The following is a 26,156-nucleotide window of genomic DNA, read 5'->3' as shown; positions in this document are numbered from 1 at the left end:
CAATATTTTATAAAAATAGAGATGATAAAACAACTGCTTTTGATTGATTGCAATTGAACCCGATTCAATAAGTACATTTAAAAAGAAAGACTAGAGTTAAGTTTTTCAAATCTTTAAACCATGAGCAGTTCAAAATCATTTAGGGTTTTTGATTATATATATATATATAAATTTATTGCTTATTTAATTCTATATTGATATGTATAGAATAAAAGTTGCAAGATTTCTTGCAACCTTAGGGTGTTTACATTGAATAATTTTTTTTAATTTTTTGTATTTTAAAATTTTTAATTAGATAAATTTTATAAAAAGAACAGTAGAAGTATCACTTGGCACCACAATTTGAGTTTTTTCTTTTATTTTTTATTTTTTAAAATTAAATAAATTTTACAACAAAAAAATTGGTGAATAAAGATTATCAAAATAATTTGTATTTACTTGATTTTGATAAATTAAATTTTTTTTGTTATTTTTAAAAGATTTTGATTTTTAAATTAGATTAATTTTATGAAAAAAAATCCAATGGAGGTGTCACACAATATATATTTTTTTATTTTTTTAATTAGATAAATTTTGTAATAAAAAATTTCGATGAATTAAAATAACAAAATAATTCGTATTCAATGAATTTCGAACCAACTCAATGAATTTTTTAAATCGGGATAAAATTGAGGTCCATTGCCTTTGTTTTCAATTTTTTTTTTGTTATCTACAATTGTGGTGTAGTTCTTTGCCAAGAGATAGTTTCATAAGATTTTATTTCGTCTAAGGCTACCTCCTCCTGTGTTTGAAAGTTTGATAAGTGGTAAGTATATTGTTAAAACATATGTGACCATGTACCATGGTAGATTTAAACAATTGAGCATAGATATAAATATAATTTTGTATGGATGCTTAATGTGCTACATTTATGAAAGGATTTGCCCATGCTTAATTTGTGTTCTTTCTCTTGATATTGTGATTTATTAGATTGTTCTATAAGACTTATTTTATTTGCTAAAAAATATTGCTTTCTAATTATCAAACAATATTTTTACATATTTATGCTAAAAAATTTATCATTAAACAAGATGCTAAAATGCTTAATTTCATCTTTTATGTCAAAAATGATATGATGAATATAAATAATTTTATACATAAGTTCCCATTATTAATATATAAATTTGATGAATGATTTTGTTCTACATTAATATTAGTATATATTAAAGCATGTAAAATATCTAAATTTTCTTTTTAAAAAAATAAAATAATAGTGAAAAAAAAAATCATGTAATAGTAAGAAAGGGAAGTTATGTTTATATAATTCCTAGTCATTATCTACCAAAAAGTGCTTGCCTGGTAGCGGCTAGCTACAAGCAACAGTTGTGAAGACAAGATAAGAATCATAACCAATGGTGTTAATGCAATCATGTGAAGATGCATCATGGTTGTATTTAACTGGAATAAACTATTGCCTAGTTGCAAGAAAATCTAAAATAACACATGAAATTTCTTATGCAGACAATGAATTTGGTTTGACACAAGTTCTAAAGTAGATTAAATAATTATAGAGATGTACAGTTAACTTAAAAAGAACGGTTGATGAAGTTCCAAGTCCCAAAAGTTGTGCTTTTACAATGATTAATTAACATGGATTAATTTCTCTCTTGCACAAATAACAGCTACAAAAACATAATCCTGATCGAGCTCTGCAGCCTGGTAAATCCTATAAATAGGCAAGATCACGAGGTTAGAAAACAGCAGATCCGAAGGTCTTATTTATAAGTTTGAGCAGGCTCAATAGGAGACTTCTCTGATGTCTAAGTCAAGGTATGTTTAGCTTTGTTTAATACTCTGTTAGATCTGCCTGTGCTAATTGACACTCTTTCTCCTGTGATTGACTGATTGCATCCCAAAAAATTCCTAACTCTTAATTGTCTTTTCCAATGCTGCAAATGTTTTTATAGAGTAACAATTTTCTATGTATGAGATTTTCTAGGTTGGAAGGTAAGGTGGCTCTTATCACAGGTGCAGCCAGCGGGATTGGTGAAGAGACAGTGAGGTTGTTTGTAGAACATGGGGCTTTTGTTGTTATTGCTGATGTCCAGGATGATCTTGGGAATCAAGTTGCTGCATCAATAGGCCTAGACAAGGTTAGTTACTGCCACTGCGATGTAAGAGATGAGAAGCAGGTTGAGGAAACAGTGAGTTACACGGTGGAGAAACATGGAAAGCTGGACATTTTGTTCAGCAATGCTGGTATTGTAGGTCCGTTAACTGGTATCTTAGAACTTGACATGGATGCCTTTGACAACATTATGGCCACAAATGTTCGAGGTGTTGCTGCCACGATCAAGCATGCTGCTCGCGCTATGGTGGCTAAGAATATACGCGGATCCATCATATGTACTGCAAGCGTAGCATCTTCTGTAGGAGGAACTGGTCCGCATGGTTATACAACATCAAAACATGCTATTGTCGGCCTTGTTCGAGGAACTTGTAGCGAACTAGGGGCTTATGGGATCAGAGTCAATTGCGTTTCTCCATATGGAGTTGCTACACCTCTAGCTTGTAGAGCTTACAATTTGGAACCAAGTCAAGTAGAGGCCAATAGTTGTTCCATGAGCAACTTGAAAGGTATTGTATTGAAGGCTAGGCATGTTGCAGAGGCTGTATTGTTTCTAGCTTCTGATGAATCTGCTTACATTAGCGGGCAAAACTTGGCAGTTGATGGAGGCTTTACAGTGGTTAATCACAGCTTTTCAACACTTTCAAATTGATGGTATTTACAGTGCAGAAGCCAATATTTAATATAGATTGGCTTTTAATTCTGCTTCTCTGTAAAATTTTAACAGCAAAGTTTTCACTGCGAGTCAAACCTTGTTCCCAGCACATTCCATGTGCATTTTCCTTATAATCTGCAATGACATATTTTTCTATTTTCTACTTCACAAATCCATCAGTCTTGTCTGCCAATATCTCAAATCTAAAGCTTTCTCCACGGTTCTTTTGTTTGCTTTTCTGATTTCCCGCCCTGTGTTTCGTGGTAAAGGACAAAATGCATCAAAAGAACAAATATAAAAGCGAATAATCTCTAATTGCTTAGCTTTTTACTAGTTTTCAAGTACTGGGTCATGAAGCTAGCAACTTACGGCTTCTTGAGACAATAGTCAACAGTTTAGTGTCAGAAAGGATGACAGAAACTAGAAGCTGAAGCAGAGAAGACTAGCAAATTAATCCAGTGACAGCGAGAGTACATGGGGTGAACAACTAGAAAAGAAAAACTCTTAATTGTTTTCCAAATAATTTTCCTGTGGACATTTTATTTTTACGTTCCTGGTGGTAATTATGGATTTCTAAGGAACAAGATGCCTTTTTACAGGAACTGCTTTGTTCATCCAACTACAGTGTAGCAAGCAGACAACTCATGCTTTTTTCGTAGACCTTAAAAAATGCATTACTAGCACGAGCACATTCACAGGAATTTTGGTTTTCTTATTCAGGAATTTGGACTTGTCTAGCTAATGGCGCCCGAAGGATTAACTCAGCTATAAGGCTTCACTTCATGGACTTTACTGATATGTAATTATCTTCAAAGATGGAAGTTCCCTGAGATTGTCTACCAGTTATAAATTATAGCCAAACACGTCTGGGTAGGGCAATTGGATGCTTGATAAGAAATCTGATTAGCTCAAACGTATGAGACTATAAGTGGATAAAATTGGCAGGTACCCTAAAAAATTTGATCATCAGAAACAGACGGACTATCTCAGGTTTTATTGATCAAACTTGAAATTTCAATTTCAATGAAAACTGTCCGAACCCTATATGGAATTTTCCTAATATTATATTTTTTTACTGACCAGATTTCCCTTGATGTCAAATTTTATCATAAACGTATTTCCAAAGACTCAAACCAGGCAGTTAAAACAGCCATTCTCGTATCAAATTCAAAAGCTAATTCTCCTCTAAATTACTAAACAAATTTCTTGTCTTCGACAGCTTACACCAATGACGATCATTAGATACCCTTCTTCCCTCAAACTTTAACATCAATCGCCTGCATTGCAAAAGGGCAAGAAACTGATCCCAAAGCGTTAGTCTGACCATGGCCCAAGTAGTATATTGGTATGATTTCAATTGTTTTGGCATTGTGGCGGCTGCCTTCATTGGGTCCTTATGGGTTTTATGGAGAAAGGACGCTGCAACTAGATGCGTGGAGGACAGCGTATATGAGAGTCTGTTAGCGGCTCGACCGGATGCTGATGGGTTCGTACGCGCCACACTAAGGGCTCATGTTGGCTCTTACCAGCTATGGACCAGTTGTTGGGAAGGAGTGCATCCCCGATGGCTAGTGGTGACTCGTTTTGTTTCATTTGCAGTCCTTGCCGGGTTCCCGTCGTAGGACATTGTCGAATGGGATGCTTCCGTTTTTGTTTACTACACCGAGGAAGTTTCTTCATTTTGGTTTTATACGCATTTTGTACTAGAAATTAAAAGCCCCTTTTTCTTTGATAGTTTTTTTTTTTTTTTGGGTTTCTCTTGTGTTTCCTTTTACACATATATAACCATTTCAGTCATCAATATTAGTGAAATTTTGTAAAATTTGAGGTTAATTGATTAGATCACACAGAAACATTTTAAATTCTTGACTACAGTTTGGTAGAATATTAAAATTTTAATTTTAATAATCAAAATTTAAATTCTGATAATCTCTAACATAAAAAAAAAATGAATTCAATTCCAATTTAATATAGGAAGGGAGTTCAGTATGAAACAAGCAATTACTTGAAAATTAATGGTTACCATATAGGGTTGGTCCTCTTGGTGAACAACTAATAGTCTTGTCACTTGAGAAACTAATATTCTGGATTCTTTTGATTATTATTATTTTATTGTTAAGATCACAAAAATGTTTAAATTTAGTTACATTTATAGAAAGAATTGGACTACTAATTAGGTAATTTAGGTAAAAAGAAATTCTAACTTCAACAATAAAGAAAAATGAAAAAGTTGTAAACCAGCCAGAACCTTTCTTATGGTCCAATTCCATGGGCCGGATAGTCTGAAAGAAGTGAACTAGGCCTTGATTGACTCCTTAAAACAAAATATAAAAGCCCAGCTATATTTGGAACTTACCCAAGTCAACTACCTTTGACCTCCGACAAAGCAATTAATCTTCATTGTCCGAGAGACAACTTGGAAAGCTCTGATGACCAAACTCCAATAACTTTCTCATATTCCCAACTTATTTCCCAAGTCCCCAAATCTTTCCTTCCTCTAATCAAATGAGAAATGTCGAATTATAACGGTGAAGATCTGGGGTACTGGCTTAGATGGCAAGTTCCAGTGTGTGCATTAATCATCGTAGCCCCATCTGTTTTAGCTTCGTAAGTGATCAAGAAAGTTAAAACAGACCCATTATTTTTCGATGATTTTTGGAAGCCACAGTGGAGAAAGCTCAATCCCTGCTGGCTTCTTTGTTATAGAGCTTTGGCTTCTATATGCTTGGCTCGGATACTGTATGAGGCTATTGCCTTGGAGGGAGCTTTTGCTTTCTATTTCTACACTGAGTATGATCATCTCCGAACTTTCCTTCATGTTTTGGTTTTTCATACTTTAATCTTTACATATTATTCTTAGTATTTGCTTTCTTTACATTAACACTTTGAAGACTTTTCCTTCATCCTATGCTGAACATTTTTTGATCCACAAAATATTACTATCTTTTTTTTTTTCTTGAGAATGTTAAACCCATTGCCTATAGTAAAGAAATGAACGCTTCTGATAGCTAATCCGGTGATGCAACAAATCTGCAGGTGGATATTTGCATTGGTTGTGGTCTATTTTGCGGTATGTAAAGAACTTAAATCCCATGTCTCCCATTATCTTTTCCTAGTACTAATATCCGCTTATTTATAGTCTATTTTTAAGATGCAAATATGTGATTTCAATGATACTAAATTACATACCTTTTTCTTTGTTGACAAAAACTTTATTAAAGTTTCTCCTTCTTCACATATGCCCTTTCTATGCGTAGCTGGGGACTGTCATTTCTGCTTATGGATGTTGGTTGTGCTTAAGTACACCTCTTCCTGAAAATGGTGCAGGGGATGAGTTTCTGAAAAAAGATGTGGAAGAGGGTGGAACTGGAAACTCTGTAACTTATGGGGAAAAAGATGTCGGGTAAAGCCAAGTTGCAGAGTCACTATGCTCAGGAGAAGTTTCAGCGAAGGGCAGGATTTTGGGGATATCTTATGCAAACTATATATCAGGTCAGTCATGGATATATCAAAATTTTCTGAGGTTTGTCATCAAACCACATCGTATGCCGCATCATTAACTACCAAATTTTTTTAAAAAAATTATGTCCTAAAATGTAAATAATAAAAGTTTACTTTATTTTATTTTTAAAGAATTTTTAATTTTCAAGTTTGTTTATTGATTATGTGGCAACTTATACACCGTTAATACGTCAAATATAAACTCAATTTTCTGTCAATCCTAAAAGCTGATTTTTTCTTAAGTTTTTCCATTTAAAACGTGCAATGCATCTTCGAGTTCTTGATAACACTTCAACGACGTGTTTTAATATGATCTTTGTCCCTTTCGTGTTTACAAAGTGATTACCAAAAACTTCAAAGCAACACTGATCAAAGACAGGATACCACCACATCTATATTAAGTGTTCTGTGACCTGTAGTACGGAGTAGTGTCTTTCTTTCCCTGCAGACAACTGATTACTCACTTTAGCCTCACTGCAAACTTGTGGAGGTGCTGTTATCCTAACGGACATATATTTTGGTGTGTTATTGTCCCGTTTTTATCAACTCACACCTTGGCCTGAACATGGTGAGATTAACTTCATATAAACTATCTATGCTACATTTATGGAAAAGTCTTAATTTGATTGCAAGGATTTGTCGTCTGCTTTGTTTATTCTGTTCCTCCAAGCTTGTTGAAAGATAAATTTATGACTGGGCTTTGTCGAAAGTCCTCCCTACATTCTTGTATAACAGTACTACCGTTAGAATTCATCATTCTTACACAAGAGAACTAGACAAAATCTATAACGGTCATTCTTCTAGCAAGCATAAAATGTTTCTCTTGGACCATGTTATTGACTAATATTCTCCTTAATGTTCCTCGAATAATTTTTCCTGATGAAACACTTGAGTGTCACAAAGGACAGTTTCATGGTACAAAACCAAACTGTTCCATACTAGTTTTTTTTGTTTTGCTACTTGAGGTTCATGTTGAATGTTGTGTTTCCTTACACAGTGCTGCTCTATGCTATGCGGTTGGTACCAACATCCATCTTAGAATTCTTTCTTCCAAATTACTTCTCCTTTGTTCACAGACTTGTGGCAGAAACCATCAATAGATAAGCAAGAATTATGCTTGCTGCTAAATTTAATTTGCAAACTTATAAGCAATAGTGGCTATATAATGTTATGACTCTTGCTCTTATCCTAATATGGTGAATTACTAGAAAGTTCACTCATTTCTGCTTATATCTTCTAGACAGTTAATGGGTTGCATGCATACTATGAATGCTGTTTTTCTTATACTGGATGCCTTTCTAAATAGCCTTGTAAGTATGTCACCACTCCATAAGTGGAAATACTTTTCTTGATTACTCTGCATTTCTACAATAAATTCATGGGTTCTACTTCTCTTCCGTAAGTACTCAAGCCATAATGTTGAATATCTTTCAAAAAACTGTGTGTGTGGAGACTCCAAAGAAGATAAAAGGATAAAGGAAGAGGGAACAGATATAACTTCTGGATTTCATTTTTTATTTACTGCTTTGGCACTGCACACGTTTTATTATTAATGAAACTCATATTTTTTGCCTACCATTTCATTGGTTCCGGCTTGCATATTTTGTTCAGTGGAGCTTTTTGTATATTGTTTTTCAGTGGGTTATTCATGCCTGGGGTTTTACATGGTAAGTATAGTTCTTTTTTCTATTCTCCTGTCTCCTAAGTTCTGGTTAAACAACTAGTAACGTGCTGGTACTTTCCTAGGTAGCAATATCCTTTCCTCGAACTTAATACGCCATGGGCCCGTTTATGGTATTTGGCTAACACAATTCATTTCCTCCCTCAAAATTGTTAATATAAGAATCTGATGAATGGAATCCATTGCACAGGTACTTTGCCCTGGCTGTGGTTCACATCCCCTGCTATGGAACATTCGCACTGATCGTAAAAGCAAAAAATTTGATCCTCCCAAGATTGTTCCTTCATGCTTTTGAGAGGGTAGGAAACCAGATATGGAAGAAGGGAAACTACAACTCCAGCCATTTTCCCAGCCACTTTCATTCTCTTTCATAGTCTCCTATGCCATCATCATAAACAGACAAGGATAGATAGAAGAACTACTTTGAAATTTCATTTTCCTACTGGGAAACAATTCATAAAGGAACACCAAAAATAGAAGAGAAATATACATGAAGTGTACCTTATAAGAGGTACTGTCGTCTATTATTCCATTACCATCAGCAAGGCAATTGGCATTCAACATCGAGCATATCATTGCAGGGAATCAAAAGTTCTAGGTTGACATATTTCTTAAAAGAGTATTACCGAGTTTTACCCCCAAAACATCTTAAAAACTGTATCCACCAACATGCAATGACAACTATCTCGAATAGGCCTACAACGTAAAACACTGGAAACAGAATCAATAATGACAGGTAGAGGGGGAGAGAGAGAGAGAGAGAGAGAATTGACAAGCCAATACGGGGACTCAGGCCTAATGCAATGCAAAATTTCTAAATTCCAAGTGATTTTGATCAAAATTATGAAAGGAAAATGAACACAACCATAACTCTGGCGCTGATAGCCTTAAATGATTGGTAAAAAATTAGACATTTTTCTATGACCTCATTTTAATCAGATAAGAGTCTGAGTCACTTGACCCTCTCCATAATTCAATCCTCAGGGTTCCACTCTGCTTTACAATACAAAGGGTCTAAAATCCATAACATGTCTGGCATATAAAGCAAACACCAGCCTTGGTCCCAAAAAAAGAGCTTCAATCCAAATTTCAAGCACACACTAATTCACCAGATAACAAAGTAACATATAAAAGAACCACATCAAGTAATCAACCAAATAAAAATATATAGAAAGCAGCATAATTTGATTCAAGCAGCTAAATTTGTAATCAAAACCCCCAAATCATATCCGAAGTATTATAACATAATAAAACATAACCAAAAAAAAAAAAAGTCCAACGATTATTGAAAATTAAAATCCTAATACTCATGCTTTAAAAAAAAATTATAAATCTATTTTTGGAACGACCCAAACCGAAGGTCGAACCCGACCCAAATCAATCCCCACCAGCCTTCTGGTAAACATAAGTGAGCCCACACTTACCGCAGTAGTGCCTATCAAAATGGTTAGCCATGAAAGTCCCGGCCCCACACTCCGCGTTAGGGCACTCTTTCCTGAGCCTCTGAACCTTCCCGGATTCATCCACCTTGTAGAACTGGAGCACGGCGAGCTTGACCTTCTTCTTCTTGTGCTTGATCTTTTTGGGCTTGGTGTAGGTCTTCTTCTTCCTCTTCTTGGCGCCACCCCTGAGACGGAGGACGAGGTGGAGAGTCGATTCCTTCTGGATGTTATAGTCGGCTAAGGTGCGGCCGTCTTCGAGCTGCTTGCCGGCGAAGATGAGACGTTGTTGGTCGGGTGGGATGCCTTCCTTGTCTTGAATCTTGGCTTTGACATTGTCGATGGTGTCAGAAGACTCGACCTCTAGGGTTATGGTCTTCCCCGTTAGGGTTTTGACAAATATCTGCATCCTGCTGTTGGCTGCAGATGCAGAGGAAATGGTGGGCGTTTCGGCTAGGGTTTCAAAATGAGATAGTCATATGATAGGATGGTTAGGGGTTTTGTGGGAGTTTGGGTGGCGGTTGAAAGTACGTAATTGCCCATGCCATTTTAGGGTTTTGGGCTCATTGATCATGCGACGTGGCCCAATATTACAGAGCCCAACCACAGCCGAATGTAAAGGAAAATTGAAATATATACATTGAAATACTTTATTTTTAATTTTGATTTTCTTTTTTATGACTAAACCAATTCTAATATACTAACAGAAAATAAATTATAGGAGAAAATTTTTTTCTATATTTATTTATTTTTTGTAGTTCTAGTTTTAAACTTTTCATAACCTACCAAAACTACATTGGGTTTTTTTTTTTATTTTGCTTGATTTAACGATATTAATTAGATAAGCCCAAATATATGGCGGTTTATAAAGTGCTCTCTTACATGTAACCACATATAATGTTAGAGTGGATGAATAGATTTGCATTTGATAATGTTAATTCTCTATGATAAAAACTAAAAGGGTACCAAAAAGAAATGATGATGTTAACTATATATGTAGTTTTTCTCTGGTGGTGAACAAGAAGAATTTGATTATTGATTGGCAGTATTGCACTAACTTGTTGAAGCAAGATTTCTTTTGCTCAGGCTTGAGTCTAGCTTGGTCAGCAAGCAGAGTCGTAAGCGAAGAAATCGAGTAGTCATGGGTTTAGAATTTTTTTAGAGTATTCATGTACAATATATATATATGTATGTATAGATGTTCAAAAAACCTTTTAGAAATAATATTCAAATGAATATATATATTTATATACTTTTTGAGATATTAAAAAAATATTTTTTTTCAAATTTGTTTATTTATTCCCTGTTTATAATATGAGTTTACAAAAATTATATATGAATCTGATTGTCTTTCATTTTTTGATTTAGTGATTAAGAAGCTTTAAGAAAGACATGTGGGCATGAGTTTTAAACTTGTCATCTTCTTTTCTCTTTGTATATATATATATATATATATATATATATATATATATATATATATATATGACCCTAATCATTTATATTATATCATAAAAAAATTAAGAAGGATTGAACTTAATTATCAAATTACATAGAAATACTACTAATGATTTAGTAATAGTACCGTGCATTAATCATGCATCTTTAACATGTAAAAATTGTGGCATTAGAAAAGAGAATAAGCAAGGAACATTCCTTGATTTTATTGGAAGAAAATAAGAAACATGTTACATCACATCACATATTACAGAAAAATAGAATCTCACAAGTAATTGAAAATGATTTATACTTTAGATTAGCAATAACAATTAATAAATGCATGAAAGAATGCAAATATTAATTTCGTGTATGAAAAAAAGAGCGAGTATGGGAAATAAAAATGAAACTAAACAAGACACACAAATATACTCCACTAATTTTGAGTGATATCAATTCACCACACTGCAAATTCTCCTTATTTCACCTTGTGATCCTGTGAGAACATCAAGGGAACCCATGTGCACCATTGCCTTAGCAAACTTTCTAGCCCACGATGCACCATTCCTCTCATTGTTCAAGACCATTCTCGAGGTCAAAGAGCTGTCCATCAATGTCTGGTCAGAGGTTAGTAAACCACGACGACGCCTCAGTTCACTGTAGTACTTGTTATCCAGGCGATTGGGCGTCACAGTGTCAAGTGCCAGTAATGGTTCTCTACCAGCACCAGGAGTAGTTGGTGGTGGGCATTTTGTTTTCAGAAAAGCTGCGTAGTTAGGATCCAGAGAGGGATCTTGGGCATGAGTGGCATTGAAAGAGTAGAGGCGGTTGGAGAACGAAGAGCAACGTGAGACACCAATGGAGTGTGCCCCTGATAATGTCACCATCTCATCAAGTGACATTCCTTTCCTTGCGAAATTTTGAGCAATTTGTTCTGCATTGAAGAATGGAGGGGGAAGATTTTGTGCCACTTCATCAAAAATAGAGACACGGCCATCCCGGCGTCCAGCGGGAACGGCGTAGTATATTCCTCCGGTTTTATAGGTGCTGTCCCGCGCAGCAAAAGCAAGAATGTCTGCACAAGACACTGTCCCTGGACATAGTGCCTCGATTTGGGTTTTGGCTTCATCAATGACCTCGAAACCTCGTGCACTTGGATTGTTTGCGGGATGGTCCCTCTCTGCTGGGTTTCCAGGTGTGGATTTTAGAAGCAGAGAAGCATCACAACCCTGAATTACAAAAAAAAAAAAATTACATTCAGTTAGAGGAGGAAGAAATATAATCCATATAGAGAGTACAAATTATTAGAGATTGTTGAAAATGAAAGTACCCTGACAAAGCAGTCATGGAAATACATTCTGATAAGTCCAGCACCTATACCATCATTTCGTGACACAGCTTTGTTTACAACTTTTCTCACAATTGTCTCTGCAGATTGACAACTTCCTTTATAGAAGCCCACCTTCAAAGATGCTGCTGATGCAGATGCCATTGTGGACAACAGTGAATATGAAAACATAAATGAGACCAGGACAATGATATGTAACTTTGAGCACAAAAAATTCATTGTGGCAGGTGGGAGAAGAAAAACTTATAAATGAGGAATTAGTTTCTTTGGAAGCAAATTAGAATAAGCGAAAGGCAGAGGAGAATGATCGTGCTAGCTTTATGCAGTTCAAAGATTATGAAAGTGGGGATGGAAGAACTAGCGAATCCAGTGGGAGTATTTATAGGTGAAGATACAAGTAAAGAAGGTAGAGTTGGTACTACTTTGGGAACCCAAAACGTGTGTAGCTGTAAGCTTGAGAGCTTAGCTTCAGGCTGACGTTTTCGTCTTTTGAACAATTCTGCCCCAGCACCAGCTGTTTCTTTTGCAGAACACTTGCATATCAGCAAGCTCTCATCTCTTTTTCCCTGACCCTCCCTTCCAGGTAGATAGGACAATTTAAAACATAATGACATGAAAGTATTACCAAAAAAAAAAAAAAAGACAGGGCTTAAATGTTTAATATACCTCCACAGTCCTATTCGGGTCCATATCCTTGATATTGTTTTTGAACTCTGAACTAGTCTTTTTAGTTTCTATATTCAAATTGCAAGTTGCAACATACAGTTGAAACAGAGCTCTGGTACTCGAGTATGATTTCTTTTGGCTGGCACTAAAACAGCTGCATATATGTTTTGCTTTTCATAGTCATTAAATACGAACTAAGCCGGCAGTTTGACGGAGCAAATCGACCCGGTGACTTAACCCTCGATCCGTCGATTTTATGTTTGGATTGTTTATACTAATGATCTGAAAAATTTTGAATTGATTCGTTAAATTTATGAAAATTTTGTAATCTGTCAATTTTAATATCATATTTAATTTAATTTTTGCATTTTAATTATTGATTTTTATCTTTTACTAAAAAATTTAAAATTAAAAAACATTTTAAAAAATAAAAAGTAAAAAAAAAAAGACTTCGTAAGCTTAGTTTTTCTTTTTTTTTTTTTTAATGATGGGTATTTTTAATTCTTAAATCTTAACTTTTTACTTTATATACAATTAAGAAAATTATTTATAAACTTGTGATTTTATTTATAATATATCTAAAAAAAGTAGTGAAAATGAAGAATGCATTGGCGATGCGAACGGAGTTGAGGCCGTTGCAATGAAAATGAAAGCTATTGACATAGAAGCTTGATGTGGGTCAAAGAACATGAACTAGAAACTCAGCTTGTTAATGCGTTCCATCAAGCGTTTCTCCAGAATCGGTTGAAAAATCTGTGAAATGGAGATGCGGGGGATCGAACCCCGTACCTCTCGCATGCAAAGCGAGCGCTCTACCATTTGAGCTACATCCCCTCACGTTATTTTTTATTTTTTTTTAAAATAAAAATATCAAGAAGTATTGGATTTGTTAACTCAAACAAGATATCTGTAGTTCTTTTAAAATAAATGTAAAAACTACCCCTGCAAATTCTTTCCTACATTTATATGAAATCTTGACATACTCTTTTTGTTAAAACATAAAGTCAAAAGATAATGGAAAATCCAATTGGTAAGAATTTGTGAACGATAACCTCAATATTGATGATCTTATTCGGATCAGTCTAATTTAAGCTCAGATAAACAGCCGACGTGATCTCCTGACGTTTAACACATTATCTTACGAATTACTTCTGGACATGCAAAATCACGAGGCCAGGCGGATAAACAATGCTACGTCAGCTCAAAGTCAAACGAGTAAACTTTTTTGTTTTAGAATAACAATTGACCACCCTCTTTCCTGTGAATGGGCAAAAAAAAAAAAAAACCTCTTTCCTGTGCGAACCACCTTTCAATCATCTTGCCTCTATCACCCACTTTACTTTTGGTCGCGGATGCTTCTTAATGCAAATAATTCAGGTTTTGAGACACTTTCACTCCCACTCCCACGCCTTCCACTCGTAGTACAATGGACCCTAAAGGCACCATCATTTTCATCTCCGTCGGAAGGCTACAGTACGGCTTCGACATCTTCACCGTCAATCTGAACCAAACTCCCATCAGCACTGCCACCTCTGAACACTGCCTCACTGACGGTATTTTCATCAACGTCAACGCTAAATTTGCAAACGAAGATCAATCCATTGTCTTTATCTCTGAAAGATCAGGATCCCCCCGGATTTACCTCACCCACCCAGCCCTATCCAAGCCTGAGCAGCTTCCATCTGCCCCCAACAGCCTCTTCCACGATTCACCCATCATAAAAAATCACCGCCTTTAGTTCATTTCTGCTCATGAAAAGCCTTATCAACCTTTCAAGAGTTGGTCCGCCCTTTACTCAACCGAGCTCCAGGGTAAAAGAGGCATTATACGATTTTCTCCTAACGGGGTTGTTGACTATAGTCCTGCTATTTCAAAATCTGGAAAACTTGTAGCCGTTGCATCGGACGGTTCTCGTTCTTGGGAAGGTGATTTTCACGAGCTCAAAACAGATATAGTTGTTTTTTCAGCATCCGACCCGAATAACCGTTTTGTTGTTTGTGAGACTGGCGGCTGGCCCACTTGGTTCGGTGATTCCACCATTTTCTTTCACTGCCAATTTGACGATAGCTTGTGGAGCATTTTACGTCTCGAATTTCCAGAAAATCCTCTTGAATTTTTTGGGTTCCCAGTTGTCCCTTGCCATATCATTCCGCCTGGTCTCCACTGCTGCACTCCGGCCGCCTTCCATGACAAAAAGAATCGCAGTTGCGACTCGGATACCACAGGTTCAGAGGTGAGTCGACTCAGGGCGAGTCCACGGTTCCACATCTCGAGCCAGTTATGTCTCCAATCAAAGAACTATGTATGCTGCGACCCGACGGATCCTTCCCTTTCTTCTCTCCCAATGGTGATCTCCTAGCCTTGAATCCCCCGCTTTGGATGAAAACGTTGGCGTTATCGTCAAATCGGACGGGTCAAAACATTGGACTTTGATCTACGCCCGTACAACATTTAATAACTCGCGGAGCCCAAGTGACAAACACGTGATTTACACATCCCTGGGCCCAATATTTGAGACAGTTAAAGCAATGGTCCAGATCGCAAGAATCACATTTGACCCTTCAGATCTCAACGATGATCATGAAGAGATCCCTTGCCATGTGAAGATGCTTACGAGAGAAGATACAGGGAATAACTCCTTCCCGTCCTGCTCTCCCTCTGGGAAGTCCCTCGTGTTCCGTTCCGGACGGTCTGGATATAAAATTCTATATATACTTGACGCCGTTAACGGTGAATTTAATGGCGAGATGCGTAAGTTCTGAAGGCCTTTGGATTGATACAATGCCCTGGACTCCAACGTGGGACTCTCCGGGCGAGGTGAATATAGGGCGCTTGTGCACGGGAAAGGCGGCAGTGATCAAACTTTGTGATGAAGTTTTTGAACCACTAAAATTCGGCCCCACTTCGTAGGGGTCAATTATTTTTAAAATACGTAACTGTTTTTAATTTAAAAATAATAATACAATTTTTAATCGACATGTTAAATATTATAAATATATTAAAATTAAAAATTTTAATATGCTACTATTACATTTTTGTTTTTGGTTTTTTGTGCTATTTTGTGAAAGTTTAGGTTTTATTATATTTTTAATATTTTAGTATTTTATATTTAATATCCAAACAAAAATAAATTTTAAATCCTTTAAACACTTTTCACAAGAATTCATAATTTTTTTTATTTGAGAAAATATTTTAAAATTTTGAAACTTTTAACTTTTCAAAAAAATCCTTTTTAAGAAATACTTTTTTAAATAATAATAATTTCATTATATTTAATTTATATAATTAAAAATCATATTTTTTTTCACTTTTTTACTGTAGATATTATTATATTTTCTATTTGAGTTTATTATATTTTTTTGCTCTTTTAGTTTAGGCTTTATTATATTGTCTATATGACTATTATATTTTTTATTTGGCTTTAAGGTAGGAAGCTTGGTGTGCCAAATAAAAAATATATTTTTCAATTTTTTAGTTTAGTCTTTATTATATTTTAAATATTATGGTATTTTATATTTAATAATAAATATATCTAAACAAAATAAATTTTGAATCCTCTCTTCATTTTTCATAAGGATTTTTTCGAGACTTTTAGATCTAAAATATTTTTTTATTTGGTACACTTAAATTTAAACTTTAAAGTCTAAATTAAAAAGACTCAACCTAAAAGCAAAGCCAAAAAACCTACTATAAATTCACAGCTCACAAATAAATAAATTATTGTAGAGTTTTTGTCGATAAAAATACAAAAAACCTATAACCAAATACATAATTTATTGAAAAACTTAAAACATTATGGATTACTTGTGATTTTGATTAGACTTCCTCATTGCTTATTTTTTAGTTTCTAAATAGAAAAATAATCATTCGAGGATAAATAAATGTTGCTTCTGATATTGTCAATCATTTTATGCTTTTATTTATGCTAAGTTGTGCTTTTTTTTTTTTTTTAAGTGTAAATAAATAAAATGTTTGATAAATAATTTATCCATAAATTTAATATGATTTATTATTTTTAAATTTAAAAAATGATTATAAATAATATTTTATAATTAAATGAATAAACTACGAACATAAAAAAATTTATTCATGATTGATTTATTTTACATCCAAAAATGTTAAATAAACAAAGTTTTTGACAAATAATTTATATAATAAGCTTGATTTTTATTTATTATTTATTAAACTTAACAAATAATGACAAATAATATTTCAATATTCATTAATCAAATAAATAAATTATGAATATAATAAAATATAAAATTTATTTATACGTTTACACCTTTTATTTATTTTATTATTAGCAATATCTATAATAAATTGGACAAAAGTCATGAAGCCAATAATAATACTATTATTATTAAAGGATTAAAAACAATTAAACATGTTCTAAAAATAGACAAAGTTTTATTTAAATATAAAATTTGTCAAGGAGTAAATATATAAAACTTAAATATACATATGTTTTATATTCAGGTGTTTATGAGTCGAATCAGATTGGATTCAAATTAAAATTATATTTAGTATTAATAATTTATATATTTATTAAGGCTTAGTTGGCTTGAAATCTTAGGTTTTAAAATTTGTTTAAGTTCGGTTAAATTAATTAAAAAAATATTAAATTCATTCATTAAACTTAATTTATATAATAAAAAATTTAAAAAATATGATTAAATTAAATTTAATGAAATTATATTTATAAATTAAAAATAAAAATTATATATGTAAAAATTACAAATACAAACTATATAAAAAAATCAAGTTTAATAAAATATATAATTTTTATTTTTAATTTATATATGTGAATTAATTTATATATAATATATAAAAATAAAAAATTTTGTATGTATATGAATTTGAATTGGATCATACTAAACTCAATTTTTAAATTTTTTGTTTAAAACTTGACTCGAAATTTAAATAGGTCAAAAATTATGTCAAATTAGTTTAATAAATTTTATTTTTTTTCTAAATATTATCAGGTTTTAGACGAATTTTGAGTTTAAAATAATTTAATCTTTAAATAAATCTAATTTCTTTACCATATAAAAGGAACTCAAAATTCGTATCATATCTCTTCAATTTGGCCATCAAAGAAAACTTGCAAAGTTAATTGTTGTAAAACAAAAAAAAAAAAAAATAAAAATCATGGAAATTATAAGCAAATGAAGGAATTATCTCCTTCATATTAGTGCCCGAACTGACATGTGCATGATCATTGACCTCCTTCTTATGACCAAAATAAATATTAAAGTTTAAGAGCGTAAGACTTGAAATATTAAGTTAATAACAGATATAAATTAAAATTCCAATGTCCCTTTCTCCTTTCGCTTTTCACGCTTTTCACGTTTCTTCACCAAAATACCATTACTACCATAATCTTTCTTGAACTGCAAGTAACTTGACTCCTAATTTGGATATGTATATATTTTTTTTATCAATTGACACTGCTATTTAAAAAAAAAAAAAACCAATATATATAGTGCTCTTCGTTGCCAGAACCTTTTATTTCAATATATAAAGTTTCTCTCTTAAACTTTTGGCTGGAAACTGGTCACCAGTAATTTCTCACCTAATTTCCAAATTCCCGGAAGGTAATTTCCAAATTCCGTGCGCCGTCTCTCGCCGTCCAAGTCTCACGTCATTGACTAATTGTGTTTTTTTTTTTCTCAACAAAACCACCATATATGTAATATTATTATTATGAATCTGAATTACTTGTCTGCGCAAAAATAAACCCTAGATTATTTATTTTTATTATTTTCTCCACAGCATCAATTTCCAATCGATCTGTTGAGCAATAAGGTTTTCCGAGAATATTATCAAGAAACGGAGATGGACGACAGCTGTGCGGTTTGTGCTGACAATTTGGAATGGGTTGCCTACGGCGCGTGTGGTCACCGGGACGTGTGCTCCACGTGCGTCGCTCGTCTCCGCTTCATCTGCAACGATCGTCGCTGCTGCATCTGCAAGACTGAGTCCAACGTCATCTTCGTCACTAAGGTTAGGGCTTCCCTCTTTCTGTTTTGTCACCAATCTCAATTTCGAATTGAAATTATCCTAATTATAACGTTCGATATTGCTTTTGTCTGATTTAATTAGCTAATTCTTTGGAATCTTTATTAGATGATGATGATCACTAAATCAAAGCCAAGTTGGAGTCCGCATTTTACTTTTTTTTTTTTTTTGTTTATAAAATATTTTAGACATAATAAGTCTTTGTGGTTCTGGTTTTGTTCCAGGCTTTAGGGGATTACACGAGGATGATCAATGACTTCTCTGTGTTGCCATCTGAAGTAAGAGAAGGACGGGTGGGTTCGTATTGGTATCACGAGGATACGCAAGCATTTTTCGATGATGTTGATCACTACAGGATGATCAAGGCAATGTGCAGGCTTTCATGTAGTGTATGTGACAAGATGGAAGATCAGTCCAACGATGGAGTGAAGCGGCGGGGGAAGTTTAGGAACATTGAACAGTTGAAAGGTCATTTGTTTCATAGACATAGACTGGTTATGTGCAAACTGTGTTTGGAAGGACGGAAGGTAGGGTTAATATGTTTGACATTATATTTAACAGTTCTAATGAAAATATGACCATTGTGTAGCTTTGTTCCTTTTTGATGAATCGGTTGTTTGTCCATCAACAAAAGCTGTGTGTATGCATTGATTATCTCACTGGTTTCCTTTGGACGATGTAGGTGTTTATTTGTGAACAAAAGCTATATACTAGAGTGCAGTTAAATCAACATATACACACAGGTGACTCTGAGGTGGATGGATCTGAAAGTGAGAGAGGTGGCTTCATGGGACATCCAATGTGTGAATTCTGCAAGAATCCATTCTATGGGGATAATGAATTATACTCACACATGTCCACAGAGCACTATACATGTCATATATGCCAAAGGTACTGGGGCTATTCCTGGTACTGATTTTTAGGATACAATTTAAAACAAGTGGACTTATTTTTGCATGTTCAATGTTCAATGCTCAATGCAGACAGCATCCTGGACAATATGAATATTACAAGAATTATGACGACCTTGAGGCAAGATGACTGATTTATTTCTTTTTGTTTCCTTGTAAAGTTAAATGGGACTTTGAAAATTGTCTACCACAGATTCATTTTCGCCGAGATCATTACCTATGTGAGGATGAAGCTTGCCTTGCCAAAAAGTTTATTGTCTTTCAGTCTGAAGCTGAACTAAAGGTGACTTCTCGGGGCATATAAATTTTGGTTTTTCTTTTTGATTATTTGAGTATTTCCTTTGTATAGCTAAACTTTTCCTTTTCTCATGTAAAGTTCTTATATTTTCACTTTTATCCTTTCAGAGGCATAATACCATTGAACATGGAGGTCGCATGTCTCGAGCACAGCGTAATGCTGCTTTGCAAGTATGTATCATCCTTCTAATTAATAGACTCCACATAAGTTGTAATTTTCCCAATTCATTCACTGATATATATCCATTTGTAGATGAGTTGGTTACTTGTTGTTTTGTTAATTAATTGTACTTTTTTGCAGATACCAACTAGCTTTCGGTATAGTCGAAGTAATGAAGGTAATCGTCGTGGAACAGGACGAATGTTTTGGTGTGAGCCATCTGATGAACTTTCAATGGCCATTGAGGCAAGTTTGGGGACAGCCAGTGATCCACCAGCATCATCCATTGCACAGGTGGGCTCTGATCATGGAGAAACAAATGATATTGATCCACTAGTTCAGCCTTTTGAATTATTATCGACAACAGATTTTGAATCATCTTCAAGATATCTTCAAGCATTGGGGGGAGGCTCAAGGGGTGCACCTTTTCAAGAATCTTTTCCTCCTCTCCCCATGGCTCCCAGCAACATTCAACAAAATTCTAAACATAGCTCTGAAGGTTTGCCTAATAACACCATGGCAGCACATCTACGGCGCCAGAAGGTTGGGAATAAAAATATTTTGAGTTCAGCTCAGGCATGGCCAGCAACAAGTCGCAGGCCCATGCAAACATCAAGTAGTTCAAGTCAGTTTAGACCAGCAACAAATATTGCCACTGTAACATCACTTGATAGTGGTAACAGAGTTTCACAGTTGAGCTATTCAAGTTCAACTAATGCACAGGCTCAGGCGCAGGATCAGGCACGACCAATAACAGCAGATATATTAATATCATCTGGTTCTCGAATGAGCTCAGGCAACACAAGTAGGATTAGCCATTCTTCATCAGCTCCAAATCTTGCTGATGGTGGATACTCAGAACCATCTGTCTCTGAGTTTCCTCCAGTTTCAGCAGCACAAAGGCACAAGCAGTCCTCAAGCAGCCAGGTTCTGAGGAACGTGGAAGATGTTCATACAGCCAACATATCTTTGGTGGAAAAGATGCGAGCTGTTCTTGAATATGATGAAGAAAAGTACACTGCTTTTAAAGAAATATCCGGACAGTATCGTCAGGGCTTAATTGGAACAGACAGATATTTGGATTATGTACAACAGTATGGCTTGTCACATCTAGTTCTTGAGCTGGCTAGACTCTGCCCTGATGCTCGGAAGCAGAAAGAACTAATTGACACCTACAATGCTAGTTTTCAAAGCAATGGTTTGCAAGAGAATGGTGGGGCTCAAGTTGGTGTCTGGTTGAAGGATAATAATGCCTCTAAGAAAGGGAAAGGGAAGTCTCTGGATGCTGCGGTCAGTAATTCAAAGGATACACTGGCTGATAGTATTATGAGCAGTGTCCACAAATTACAGTCAAGTTATAAGCCTTCTGGAGAACAGGCAAAGGTGCTATCAAAGGATGGCTACCGTCCTGCCAAAGGCAAATCAAAGGTGATGGGCGATGAACAGCAAGTGGAACTGAATTCTAACAATCAGCCCTCAATAAAAATTGGGGGCCAAAATGATTCCTTATCTGCTAAATCCGGGGATGGGGGGGGTGGTAGCAAGCAACGAAAGAAAACTTCAAAGTTTCACCGGGTGCGGCTTGGTGATGGTTCAATGGCAGCACTATTGGATCTAGAAAATTCTGAGCCAGAACCTGATCCTAAACCATTAGATAACGCTTTTGATGGCGGCCAAAACTCTACTGACGGATTGACTGTACGGGGCGATTGGAAGAAAGGAGGAAGTCGGAAACTCTTTTTATAGGTGATAAGCCAAAACCTTGCTGGAAGATGGTGTTTGCCGCCAGGGAGGTCACATCTTTCTTGGAAATGACCTAGAAGCATTTTCAAAGGTGATTTGAGTGCTATGATGTTAACAGAAGTGGTGGCTATAGATGGAGAAGATTGCATTAATGGCCTGGGTTTTTAGGGAGTTACAGAAACTATCCTAGTTGTGTTGGCTTTTATTACTTAGCCACTGTGGATGATAATTTTGTCCAACATGGTGATTTAGAGGTGAGAAGGACCGATCTGGAGTTTGGATATTGTTCTTTTAAGTGTGTTTTCACTGAGCGATAAAAGAAACCTTTTGCAGAGTTGAAGATTGTGGGTTTGTCTTCATACATGCTTTTGAAGGTTCTTGGTTTGAAGATTGTGGGTTTCTTTTCTTTGCTCTCACTTATTTTGAATTTTTATAAGAAAATAATTTAACATTGATACAATAAAATAAGTATTTAGATTAAAGGCGACTTAAATTTGGCTTTGTTTGGATCGATGTCAAATTCCGCTAACAAAACTTTCGAACTGAAAATCGAAATCAAACTGATGTGAGAAGAATGTGATTGTTTTTGTCAAGTTTTAATGTTTTATGCAGAACCCTCATGAAGATACCTTACCGCATAACATAGTATTTTATATCAATACCACTAAGCCAGTACGTTTTATGTAGCAATTGTAACATCCCCTCCTTTACCATTAGACGACCTTAGCTTTCTAGACAAATCCAGCATCATAGAAACCGGGTTGAGTGGTCAAAATGAGAACACAGAAAGGGGATGTAAGATTTCCCATAGTTAACCATTTGCAAGCAATGGATGGATATTTGCATATTTGCATCACGATTACATATTTGCATGCCAGTCCATAGATATTGATAGCATTAACTTGTAGAATGACTCGTATGTCATAAGGACTTACAGAATGAATGATATGGTTGACAGATTCTACAACACCAAAATACCAGGCTGAGTTTCATCATTCAAGATCCATCATTGGGAGAAAGGGGGGGAACCAATGGATTTTACAGTTATGCACAAAGCTTACGGTTGAAAAATATGATTAGTCGCAAAACCGAAGGTTTTCTCGCTGCTGTAACACATATACAGAAATCCATCATCCTCTTTGAAATATTCATATACAGGATCCATAAGAGTAGCTGCAAACACAGGTCATAGATAAGGGTTCGTTCGACACAACAGAATCATATAAAAGAAGTATGACATAAAACATTATCATGGCTTACTTGTTTGAGGTAAAGTGTTCTTTACAAACACAAAGAGCGCTTTTCCTGGGGTCAGACGAAGCCTCAAGCTTAAGATGTGTCTGAATTGTCCAACAGACATGTTCCGAGGAACCAGATACCTATAATTGAAACAATGTGGAACAAATTTATTCTGCCCGCTCATCTTTTAACAAGAAACTCAAAAGTTTTGACATCTACTAAAGACTGAAGTTCAAGTGTAGGAATGCTGAGTGATAAAATGAGAATAATATTACTACCAATGTTTAGCAATTATAGAACTGGGTTTCCCACTTTGGATCTTTTCATCTACACAATTCAACATGCCAAAATCTTGATAATTACACAAAGTTAAGAAAATAGAGCACCCATCAATCCATCATTAGTAGTCTTTCTCAGAGTTGATAAGAACAAATTGTTGTTGGCCATGGCTGAAACTTATTTTTTCTTTTCCATCTTGGGAAAATCTGCTTTTGAGTATCTTTCCACAATGACCTGCAAAATGAGAAGAAAAGGGTCAAATCACTGTTTTTAGCATAACCATAAGCCATATCCATGGATAGGTAGAAAATTAATCAACAAATAAATAATAAACCCAACAGATTAAAAATTGAAAATTGATCATATCTTCTAAAAAAATTAACTTCCCGGCAAAACCATAAAGGCAGAATTTTGGAAACACAAACTATGAATGATATTTACATGGAAACAAAAATGAAAAAACGGAGGAAAAAGTTTGACCAAAAGTAAAGTCAAAGGAAAATGAATCGGAAAACTCACAGGGACCCGATTGGGATATTTGGCAATGATATCGCGGGATTCTTCGAGCCTTTGGTCTACGATTCAATTTAGAAGAAAGAATAAATTAAATTAAGAAAGAAAAAAAAAATTTTGTTTTGAAGAAGAAGATAGGAAGGGGGTTTATTGAAGCAAACCGAATGTGAACTCGTCCCTTAAAGACGGGATCTTTCCCATGGCAATGCAGTAGAGTCAAGTCGAATCTTGTTAAAGACGGGGAACGAAGAAAGGACTTTATCAACATTTATACGCAACGGTTAAAACTGGAAGAAGACGATGCTTTATAGCAGAGAGCGAAAAATAGCTGAAGCGTAAACTCAATTACTGTAAGTTTACAATAATAATATATGGATGAAATAGATCAACTGGCGGGGATAGCTCAGTTGGGAGAGCGTCAGACTGAAGATCTGAAGGTCGCGTGTTCGATCCACGCTCACCGCAGTCCATTATTTTTATGTTCTTCGTTCTTTCTCGATTGGGCTATCCCTTCACAATTGGCAAGTCTACCGCTTTCTTAAAGCCCACGAAATCGTTCAGCAGACTAAACCTTGGCAACTTCAACCTGCTTCGAGTTCCACTTCCAAGTTCTCAACCATGGAGGACTCGCAGCTGAAACAAAGCCAGTGGAATATACAAAACAGCCAAAAGCTCGGAGAAATATCAACTTTCTGTTTTCTTCACCTTCTCCTTCACCTCTCTTCCCTTACTTATCTCCTTGCCAGTAATACTTTTCTTCCCTCAAACATCACCTCCCGCCCACTTTTTTTTTTTTTTTTTAAATTCTAAAATATCGACCTCTGTTTAAATCAGGTTCCGGTTCTCAAGTTCTCCTTTATGATCTATAATCAGCAAATATGATAAAATCTTTTCAAGTCTTTGAAGGCATTAGCGTACATGGGATCATTTGTGGCTTACCCGATAATGCGTTAACTTATAAAGTTGTTGCTTGCGGTTAACAGAGAGTAAAGTTATTGAACTTAAGCTTTGCCAGTCAATGGTGAAGAAAGAGCAATGGTTGTCATGTAAAATGCCCTAGGGATAAGAGCAAGTAGATGCAACAATTCCTGATTGAGTTTACTTGATGAAATGGTAAGGTATGAAGGTTTCTCTTATACAGGGTCTGCTTCTTATTGGTTCATGAGGTAGAAGCAGACATTCAAAACTTTAACTCACCCTCTCAGCCAATCAGTACAGGTTATCTTTGATTTTCTTCAAATCATTGAGATTTTTACAAAGCAAAAGGGGGAACCAGGAGATTTTTATTTTCTAGTAATCAATTTTCTTCTAAAGCTAAGCTGCTCACTTTTTAGCAGCCTGACTAGCCGTAGAATTATGAACCTTAGCTTGAGCGTTTAGTCGATTTTGGGCTAGTTATTGGGGTTTGTCAGTCATAAGATTGGCCCACTATTGCTTCATTGGACTTCCAATCAAGCCTACATCGCAGTGGTCGGTCATCTGACTAGAGCTAAACCAAGCCACCTCAACCAAAACTAGTAGTAAAGGAGAAAAGATGAAGAAGATTCAAAGTCCAAAGCTGACAACAGTGTTTGTTTACCGGGGGAAAACGAATGGGATTGATTTGCGTGACGGCTATTATTTAGCTGTGTGGGTGGTTGGGTTGACTAATTTTGTCAAAGGATGCTACCTCATTGTTCGCAGAAATACTTTGAATCTTGCCGGCATTCCGCGGATGCAGATCTCGCCCTTCTCACGTTGCGCAATTAATGTTTTATTATCTAAACTAAGTCCAATAGAGTATAGAATTTTGAGTTGAATTTTGTTTATTTACGTAATTATTTTTAAGAAGTAATATAATTAAAATTTTAAATTTTAATATTTATATTTTTATATATTTTTTATTTTGAGATTGAAAGTAAAAAAAAATAACGGAGAGAATTATCTATTTAAATAATAGTTTTTATTAGATTGGAAAATAATAACTTGGTTAAACATTAGAGAGTGAAATGAATTTAAAATTTTAATTCAATTAATTTATATAATTATATTTAAAAGATTATATGAAAAATTTTAATTTTAAATTTTAAAATTTTTTTATTCTGAAGGGGCTGTCTTTTTGTTTTAAAAAAAATAACAAGGTAAAATTTGTTTTAACCTAAAAAAGAAGTCAGGGTTTCCACTTT

The 26,156-nt window shown here is 34.8% G+C and overlaps 5 protein-coding genes, 1 long non-coding RNA gene, 2 other non-coding genes and 1 pseudogene across 11 annotated transcripts; 5 read left to right on the top strand and 4 right to left on the bottom strand.

Annotated features, from left to right (window-relative positions):
* The first annotated feature begins 1,677 nt into the window (after positions 1-1,677).
* Positions 1,678-2,886, top strand: LOC111313377 (short-chain dehydrogenase reductase 3b-like). 2 transcript variants are annotated; one of them, XM_022914046.2, is made up of 2 exons: positions 1,678-1,809; positions 1,979-2,886. In XM_022914046.2, the coding sequence occupies exons 1-2, from the start codon at positions 1,796-1,798 to the stop codon at positions 2,757-2,759; spliced, it is 795 nt and encodes a 264-aa protein (XP_022769781.1). In that variant the 5' UTR covers positions 1,678-1,795; the 3' UTR covers positions 2,760-2,886. The 2 variants fall into 2 exon arrangements, with proteins under 2 accessions (XP_022769781.1, XP_089608441.1); XM_089752315.1 differs by lacking the exon at positions 1,678-1,809 and having other exon boundaries at positions 1,842-2,886.
* A 4,969-nt stretch (positions 2,887-7,855) lies between these two features.
* Positions 7,856-8,236, top strand: LOC149512104 (uncharacterized). The gene is made up of 3 exons (XR_016332450.1): positions 7,856-7,930; positions 8,010-8,057; positions 8,135-8,236. It is a non-coding gene; the product is annotated as an uncharacterized LOC149512104 (long non-coding RNA).
* Positions 8,237-9,110: 874 nt separating this feature from the next.
* LOC111314040 (ubiquitin-ribosomal protein eS31 fusion protein-like) lies at positions 9,111-9,862 on the bottom strand. The gene has a single exon (XM_022915020.2). The coding sequence runs from the start codon at positions 9,790-9,792 to the stop codon at positions 9,322-9,324; it is 471 nt and encodes a 156-aa protein (XP_022770755.1). The 5' UTR covers positions 9,793-9,862; the 3' UTR covers positions 9,111-9,321.
* A 1,248-nt stretch (positions 9,863-11,110) lies between these two features.
* Positions 11,111-12,532, bottom strand: LOC111314039 (peroxidase 5-like). Its single transcript, XM_022915019.2, has 2 exons — positions 12,148-12,532; positions 11,111-12,046 (listed from the first exon to the last, which is right to left on the bottom strand). The coding sequence occupies exons 1-2, from the start codon at positions 12,382-12,384 to the stop codon at positions 11,270-11,272; spliced, it is 1,014 nt and encodes a 337-aa protein (XP_022770754.1). The 5' UTR covers positions 12,385-12,532; the 3' UTR covers positions 11,111-11,269.
* Positions 12,533-13,592: 1,060 nt separating this feature from the next.
* Positions 13,593-13,665, bottom strand: TRNAA-UGC (transfer RNA alanine (anticodon UGC)). Its single transcript has one exon. It is a non-coding gene; the product is annotated as a tRNA-Ala (tRNA).
* Positions 13,666-13,741: 76 nt separating this feature from the next.
* On the top strand, positions 13,742-15,753 carry LOC111313044 (uncharacterized; annotated as a pseudogene).
* A 2,518-nt stretch (positions 15,754-18,271) lies between these two features.
* On the top strand, positions 18,272-22,442 carry LOC111314038 (uncharacterized). The gene is made up of 8 exons (XM_022915018.2): positions 18,272-18,425; positions 18,604-18,834; positions 19,074-19,376; positions 19,532-19,740; positions 19,833-19,881; positions 19,954-20,043; positions 20,166-20,228; positions 20,359-22,442. Exons 2-8 carry the CDS (start codon positions 18,667-18,669, stop codon positions 21,961-21,963), a joined length of 2,487 nt encoding a protein of 828 aa, XP_022770753.2. The 5' UTR covers positions 18,272-18,425; positions 18,604-18,666; the 3' UTR covers positions 21,964-22,442.
* A 319-nt stretch (positions 22,443-22,761) lies between these two features.
* On the bottom strand, positions 22,762-24,392 carry LOC149512103 (autophagy-related protein 8i-like). Of its 3 annotated transcripts, XM_089752161.1 has the most exons (5): positions 24,153-24,392; positions 23,998-24,053; positions 23,478-23,712; positions 23,221-23,339; positions 22,762-23,133 (listed from the first exon to the last, which is right to left on the bottom strand). In XM_089752161.1, the coding sequence occupies exons 1-3, from the start codon at positions 24,257-24,259 to the stop codon at positions 23,600-23,602; spliced, it is 276 nt and encodes a 91-aa protein (XP_089608287.1). In that variant the 5' UTR covers positions 24,260-24,392; the 3' UTR covers positions 22,762-23,133; positions 23,221-23,339; positions 23,478-23,599. The 3 variants fall into 3 exon arrangements, with proteins under 3 accessions (XP_089608287.1, XP_089608286.1, XP_089608285.1); XM_089752160.1 differs by having other exon boundaries at positions 23,221-23,712; XM_089752159.1 differs by lacking the exons at positions 23,998-24,053; positions 24,153-24,392 and having other exon boundaries at positions 22,771-23,133; positions 23,478-23,644.
* On the top strand, positions 24,384-24,456 carry TRNAF-GAA (transfer RNA phenylalanine (anticodon GAA)). Its single transcript has one exon. It is a non-coding gene; the product is annotated as a tRNA-Phe (tRNA).
* Positions 24,457-26,156: the final 1,700 nt, after the last annotated feature.

The sequence above is a fragment of the Durio zibethinus genome, chromosome 23 (genome assembly GCF_047325235.1).
Source record: "Durio zibethinus cultivar Kanyao isolate XHJ-2024 chromosome 23, ASM4732523v1, whole genome shotgun sequence".
Classification (NCBI taxonomy): Eukaryota; Viridiplantae; Streptophyta; class Magnoliopsida; order Malvales; family Malvaceae; genus Durio; species Durio zibethinus.
The sequence above is the reverse complement of the archived record's forward strand: the minus strand, read 5'-3'. Positions and strand labels throughout refer to the sequence as shown.

What these genes read in the sequence shown, in the direction of transcription:
- LOC111314038 (XM_022915018.2), top strand. Translation starts at nt 18,667, where the DNA reads ATGGACGACAGCTGTGCGGTTTGTGCTGACAATTTGGAATGGGTTGCC. An exon ending in ACGTCATCTTCGTCACTAAG is followed by an intron (nt 18,835 to 19,073) that starts GTTAGGGCTTCC and finishes GTTTTGTTCCAG; the next exon opens with GCTTTAGGGGATTACACGAG. An exon ending in TGTGTTTGGAAGGACGGAAG is followed by an intron (nt 19,377 to 19,531) that starts GTAGGGTTAATA and finishes TGGACGATGTAG; the next exon opens with GTGTTTATTTGTGAACAAAA.
- LOC111314040 (XM_022915020.2), bottom strand. Translation starts at nt 9,792, where the DNA reads ATGCAGATATTTGTCAAAACCCTAACGGGGAAGACCATAACCCTAGAG.
- LOC111314039 (XM_022915019.2), bottom strand. Translation starts at nt 12,384, where the DNA reads ATGAATTTTTTGTGCTCAAAGTTACATATCATTGTCCTGGTCTCATTT. An exon ending in TCCATGACTGCTTTGTCAGG is followed by an intron (nt 12,047 to 12,147) that starts GTACTTTCATTT and finishes TTTGTAATTCAG; the next exon opens with GGTTGTGATGCTTCTCTGCT.
- LOC149512103 (XM_089752159.1), bottom strand. Translation starts at nt 23,542, where the DNA reads ATGTTGAATTGTGTAGATGAAAAGATCCAAAGTGGGAAACCCAGTTCT. An exon ending in TCTATAATTGCTAAACATTG is followed by an intron (nt 23,340 to 23,477) that starts GTAGTAATATTA and finishes TTTCAATTATAG; the next exon opens with GTATCTGGTTCCTCGGAACA. An exon ending in GAACACTTTACCTCAAACAA is followed by an intron (nt 23,134 to 23,220) that starts GTAAGCCATGAT and finishes CTGTGTTTGCAG; the next exon opens with CTACTCTTATGGATCCTGTA.